This window comes from Semicossyphus pulcher, unplaced genomic scaffold, assembly GCF_022749685.1.
Source record: "Semicossyphus pulcher isolate SPU_LCO1_2020_fin unplaced genomic scaffold, fSemPul1.0.p SCAF_9, whole genome shotgun sequence".
Classification (NCBI taxonomy): domain Eukaryota; kingdom Metazoa; phylum Chordata; class Actinopteri; order Labriformes; family Labridae; genus Semicossyphus; species Semicossyphus pulcher.
In genome coordinates, this window is record NW_027211770.1 from 22247726 (window position 1) to 22254509 (window position 6784).

The 6784-nt window shown below is 38.8% G+C and overlaps 1 protein-coding gene across 1 annotated transcript; it reads left to right on the forward strand.

Moving 5' to 3' along the window:
* Window positions 1-322: 322 nt before the first annotated feature.
* Window positions 323-3465, forward strand: LOC138584492 (oocyte zinc finger protein XlCOF6). The gene is made up of 3 exons (XM_069656741.1): window positions 323-396; window positions 660-1127; window positions 1645-3465. Exons 2-3 carry the CDS (start codon window positions 704-706, stop codon window positions 3021-3023), a joined length of 1803 nt encoding a protein of 600 aa, XP_069512842.1. The 5' UTR covers window positions 323-396; window positions 660-703; the 3' UTR covers window positions 3024-3465.
* Window positions 3466-6784: the final 3319 nt, after the last annotated feature.

Consider the following 6784-nt stretch of genomic DNA (forward strand, 5'->3'; position numbering starts at 1 on the left):
TGTATTGTTTAGCTTGTACCAAGATGAAAAAACCCTCAAGTTTTAAAATTAACATATTTTCAGATTGATTCTCTGACCTAGATAAGCACGACATGGGCTTACCTTGGGCTCTAAGTAATTGTGATCTCTTCAGGATAAGGAAAGTCTAATATAGAGTACTCATGTACAATATACTTAGAAGTCAAAAGGAATGGCTGTCTCTTTAATTGCACAGTGGGCGTTAACCTGAACGTTACTGATTTAAGCTGATTGGCCAGAATCACCGGAAGTCCGGTCCTTTTTCTGTGTTATTATCTTATTAACTACTACACTAATGTCTAATGTCTAATGTAAGCACAGTAAACGTTTGCTAATTTATTGAGAAGATGTTGCGGCTGAATCGCGAAATTCACAACGGTACGTTTTTACTTTACTGTAGACAAAAGCTGAATGATAGTGACAGTTGCTTAGATACATGAAAACTGCAGCAAAGAGCACCAGTGCTAGCACTGCTCCTAGGCTAATGCTGCCGTAAGTGTAGCTTAGCTCCGATGCTAACGTTTGATCACAGGAATCTACTACATGTTTTTGTTTATGCATTGCTGACATTGACTTGCATGCTGCCGTCATTGCTTTTAAAGATATTCAGCTAAGTAATGCGACATTGCTCTCGTTAACAGATCACTAAAGCGACGAACCCCTAATCCGAATTAATGGTGACACCATGAAGATGAAAGCTGCCAAGAAGAAGTCTTTGCAAAACAAAGCAAAGACAGGGGAGACACTACATGATGTTGTCGTAGTTAAAACTGAATGTGATTTAGAAGAAGACTCACATGAAGTTTACAATAATGGATTTGGTCTCAACATCCAAATCAAGGAGGAACCACATTCAGAGGACATCAGTGAGGAGCTCAATTTAGACTCATCAAGCTGTTCAGACACTAAGCCTGATACTGTCACATCCTGGCCGGATTTTTCCCATCAACGGGGACACCTAAAGGGCGAGTGTGAGCAGCAAGAATATGAATTCAACGAAGCTGCTGTCAAGGAGGAGTCAGAGTCGTGGATTAAAGAGGAGGGAGACGATGAGATGGTTGAATATGACATCCAGGAAAGTTTTGGAGAGGAAGAGCAGGTCTGCAAAGGTAAAAGTGTAGTTTATGAAGAACACCCTATCTCAGGGCTTTATCTGCCTATTGATGTTTGGGTTTGATAACTTATTTTATTGTAAATTCAATAACTGTAAAAAATAAGAAAAAAATAGAAGTTTTCTTTGAAATGACAGCTAGCTAAAACATAAAGTATATTCATACAGGTGTAATAGAGTACTCTAGATGGACAGTATTTTGCAATTTGTGGAGCTGCATTTTAAGCTATGTTATTACAAGTAGTGTCAAGCTTACCATACAATGATTTTCCAATTACAGAGTTTAACTGCAAAATAAACTAGTATAATTTATCTTTATCTCTTCTTTCATGTTTGCTCTGTCATTTAACTTCCTACATAAATGAATTACAGTATCAGATTTGGTGAAAAAAATTTAGTTATCATATATCGTCCTAGCAGCTTAAAGAGTGCATTTTTAGAATAACAGTGAAGTTTAAACTAATTCTATCTTTTTTATGCTCTGCTTTCTGTGTGTCTCTTCTTCTCCTGCTTAGAGTCATCGTTCTTTCCATGTCCTCACTGCACTGTCTCCTTTACTGACTTGGAGTTCTTGGAGAAACACGTCAAGTGGGTCCATCAGAAACAGTATCTCGCAAATCTGAAAGAATGCCTCTCAAGCCGCACACTAAACCTCATCCCTAAACACACCTGCACTGTCTGCAGCAGCACCTTTACCTCTAAAGTACACCTGAGGGTCCATGTGCGTGACGCCCACCCTTCTGCCCCTCCCCGCAGGCTGTTCCCCTGTCCAACCTGTGCACGCAGCTTCCAGTACCTGAAGAATCTTAAGAATCACTGTCAGCGATGGCACAATATGTCCGTGGTTACCAGAGGAGGGCATCTAAGCTGCGCCCACTGTGGGAAGAGTTTCAAAGCTACCTGGGGTCAAGGGCCTCATTTGTGTCATGAACCAGATAATGCAGAACCTGAGGATAAGCCGATCTGTCTGGATATCGGTGTGCCGTGTCCAGAATGTGGAAAACTTCTGCGCACACCTCAAAGCCTGGAGGATCACATGCGCACCCACACAGGAGACCGTCCGTTTGTCTGCAAGGACTGTGGCAGAAGGTTCGTGGAGCGCAGTGGTTGGCGGCAACACATGAAAATACACACTGGGGAGAAGCCGTACAAATGTCACATCTGCGGGAAGGCCTTTTTAAGATCCCATCACCTCAACTGCCACTTAACCACACACTCTGGCAAGAAGGAATATTCTTGCTCTGTGTGTGGAAAGGAGTTTGGATTGAAGGCAAGTCTGAATCTTCACATCAGGACACATTCAAGTGAAAAACCTTTCCACTGTAATGTGTGTGGGAAGAACTTCAACACCCGGAAAAACCTGAGGGTTCACAGCAAGCTCCACAACAGTGAGAAAGCTCACCAGTGCGGGGACTGTGGGCTAAAGATCGGAGATATTGGGGCTTTGAAAATACACCTGAGGACACACACCGGGGAAAGACCTTACCACTGCACAGTCTGCGGCAATAGGTTCATTCGCCTAGCACATTTGCGAAACCACCAACGCACCCACACTGGTGAGAGACCCTATAAATGTGACGAATGTGACAAGAGCTTCACTCAGTCTGGTGACCTAGTGAAGCATAAGAGGATACACTCTGGGGAAAAGCCCTTTGAATGTCCAGACTGCCACCGCCGTTACACCTCCTCTGGTGATCTGGGAAAGCACCGGAGGAGTCACACTAACCTGCGTCCCTACACATGCCCAGAATGTGAAAAAAGCTTTCGCTTGTCAGGCCACTTGAAAACTCACATGTTAACACACACAGGGGAGAAGCCATTTTCCTGCCCTAACTGCCTCCGCAGGTTTGCCCGCTCTCACCACCTTTCTGGGCATGTGGCCAAATGTCGTTAAACTTTCCAAAAAGGAATGTAAATAAGCTAGCCTGATTTAAAATAAATTATTCTACCACTAGATTTTTTTTTACATGAATATGTTTAAGTCAAAACTAATATCTGTGTATGGTTATTTAAAAGAACGTTGTGTTACCCTCTTGACTCAGATGACTGTTTTAACTTATTACAAAATATTAATTGAACACATGACTCATGTTTGTTATTGCACAGAGCTACTTTATAGCCCTATACCTGGCATTGTTTCTTCTTTTCTAGCATAGGCAAACTGGGTTTACAGGACACTATTGTAATGGAGGCATGATGACGTGGTATGAGTTGATGTTTAGTTGGACATGCAAATAATGAAATGTTTTTCTCCAGATATAACTGCTGTATTATTTGTAAAGATGAAATAAATAATTGATGAAAGCATGAACACTGTGCCTACAAAAATGTTAGGAATAAGAGAAATTAAAAAAAAGGGAAATTTAATGAATTTCCCTATGGGGATCAATAAAGTTATTGTTATTGTTATTAAACAAGATTACTGACCAATTTTAATACGTAATGTTTTTGTTTCAAAGACGGACATAGGGCAGCTCTATTTACAGTAACACTGCCCAGTAAACCTCTTAAATGCAAAGAATTGTTGGCAGTTTTTTAATGAATGTCTGCTTTAACCCAAAATTGATTATGTGGCCCCCTTCTTATTACAGTGAAAAAGCAAGTAGTCTTATGTTGGTCTTTCAGCTATGAATTTAGCATATGAAACTACCTATTGTGCCTCATATTGGTTCGCTATCTTACCTGTAATGGGCAGTTTGAATGTATAGCGACTGTAATTGACAATTTAGACCTACCTTTTTTGTTTTATACTTTTAATAATGATTCATTTTTACTCGATTGTCCTAAACTCTAATTTTTATATGTATGACATATCCCAAAAAATCACAACTGAGTAATTCAGAAAAGTCAGTGTGTGCTGTGCATATAAGCCATTTGAGTCAAAGTTACAGTTTTCTGGAAGATAGACCCAGAAATACAACTTAAAACAAAGACAACAAAACGTACCAAAGAAAGGCAAAATAAACGTATTAATTAAATTAAAAATCAAATAACATTTAAATTAATGAAATCAAATATATAATATGTATAATTAAATCAAATTATTATATTAGTACATTTTAAACAGGAATGCAATAGTGTAAGAATGCATAGTGAAAAAAAAACCTCTTCAACAAATAATGAATAGGTAATACAAAAATTGCTAGGGTCATGTAAACTGGGAGCTAACACAAAGGAATTTAAATGTACAAAAGTACAGATGCGTCTCCGTTTGTTTACAATGCAGTTAAATGAGCTTTAATGCAAAGCACGGCGTATCCCGACGGGGCGGGTCACTGTTTCTTTCAACGTAGAAGCTCCGTAAGCGAGGTCAAGGTAAACCTATAAAACATCTTCATTTTTAGCGCGCAGATTTTGCTCTTTGACTGTGTCATATAAACAGTCCATGATTCGCCACGCTCGGATGTTGAAAAAGGCCTGAAACTTATGACTTTCGGATGTGTTAAAACGTTTATAACCCGACAGACACAAGCAGGCTGGACCATTCCAGACGTTTGTAACTTCACTTAAATGAAGCTCTTTACTAACTTGAGCTGATTCATGCGAACGCAAGCTTGCGCTGACTTAGCTAAAAGAGCAGTGGAACAAAGGCTACCAAAACCAAGTTGCGCGGTTGCATAGCTGTTAGTATGTAAAAGCTGGTTAGCTACAGTTCATGACAAAGTATAAGAAAATGGTACCTGCTTGTGCCAAGTTTTATGTAAGTTTAAAACTGTAGTTAAACTGTAAGCATTACACGACTAGCTAGCTTAAACTCCGCCCAACCCAATTCAAGGAACGTCAAAATGTTTGTTTGCAGGTAAGTTCACTTTTTGTATCCTTTTCAGTCACAATATACTTGGTTTCAGTCGTTAGACTTTACACTGTCATGTTTTAAGGTTGTTTGACTGCACACTGCCCACACAATACCCAACTCACCTCAACATTCTAAAGTTGGCAGTTGCTGGTTGCAGTCTTTAGAATGTTCGAAAACCAACTGCCAAAACATTGCTGTATCTTCACTGTCACGTATCAGTTTACATGAGCAACACAGATACCTAATACAAAATGTCATCATATTTTAAAAACACCTTTTCACATAATTATCCAGCCCAGATGAAAGTGCACTTACAAATTATCAGCAAGAAATATCCATACCTAAGGCTAGCCTATGTCATTTTAAATTCTGTATTGAAAATCAATCAGGTTCCCCTTGTCATAGTATTGTGTTTATGTAATAGAAGTCATCTGGGAATTGGCCGCTCCAATTTGTCATATTATCAATAACCTCTCTGTATTCGAAATAATTTGAGGGGATTGGCACAATTATGTTAGACTGACTTTTGTAACTACATGTATTTTAACGTATTATATTGTAGAAATAAAATCTCACAAATACTTCACAATTCTGCAGCCTTTTAAGCAGTCACAGCAAGATAGAGAAGAGGAAAAGGGGATTAAATCTCAGCCTTTGAATTAAAACTTATTGTTAAATTGTTCTAAATTCCGCTAGACTGAACTGATAAAATTGAATCAACTTATTTTCCTATTTGTATAGCAGTAAGTGTGTAAGCTTTTGCCTACTCTATCCATAGATGATTAACCCTACGCTGAAGAGAAAGGCAGCAGGTAAAATGACCCAGTCTGCAGAGACGGAACGTCGGCTTCCTCAAAAGACTACAAACACTGAAGAGAAAACTCCAGTGGTAGGTAAGATTAAGATCCCCTCATTTAAAAGGGGATCAAGTTGCTGTAAAAACAGAGCAAACCATAACAGGAAATAAAGAACAACAATTTCTGATCAGAGGAATAATCTGGTCTCCCGAGTCATCTGGTCAGCTAACAAATCAAATTGTACAAACTGTAATTGACTGAAGAGAAACAGACGCCTGAAAATGAAAGCCTTTTTGTGGAGGAAGGTCCTCTGAAAAACAAAGTAAAGTTACACAATGCATCATTGAAATGTTTTTTATGCTTAATTCTTACTCATGAGGTTGTGACTTTCTTGTTGCTTTGGACCAGAGCTATTTGTTTTAGAAGATACAATTGTTAAAGATGTGCAGAAATTATTGAACCTTATGTGGGATTCAATTTTCTTTAAAAATAATTACTGGTAACTTAATTTAATGGTTTTTTGGTTTGCTTTATTTGCTGCTGTGTAAATAGTCAAGTACTATGCACTAGAAATTATATTAAATGTCAAGGCATATCAATATGCACAGTAATATACAATAGTAACAGTATGCAGTCTGCTATGAATAATGAAATGGCATGCTTACAAAACAGAAATATAAGTTAAGGTTTATAAATGTTTGTGTATGGATAGAGCCTCTATTCTTTACTGGTTGACTGTACAGTACATGCAATATTATTACCTGTCTTTTAAATACTATCAAGGCAACTAATTACAAGTTATTCATGCCTCTATAGATTGCTCTGCAGGAGACTTTACCTCTGTATCCTTCACTGAGTCTGGCCCTCTGCAGCAGCATGTCCAGAATCATCGCCAGGATTAGTCCTGTGGTGCAATTATACACTTGTCCTTCTGTAAAAGTCCCTCAACTGTCCTCAGTGCAGTAATACTGTCCTGACTTTCATGCAGCTTGAAGTCCGTCCTTCAGCGACCCAGGAAAGTCTACGCATGCCCAGTCTGTGTTTGCGTTACCTGAAGAACCC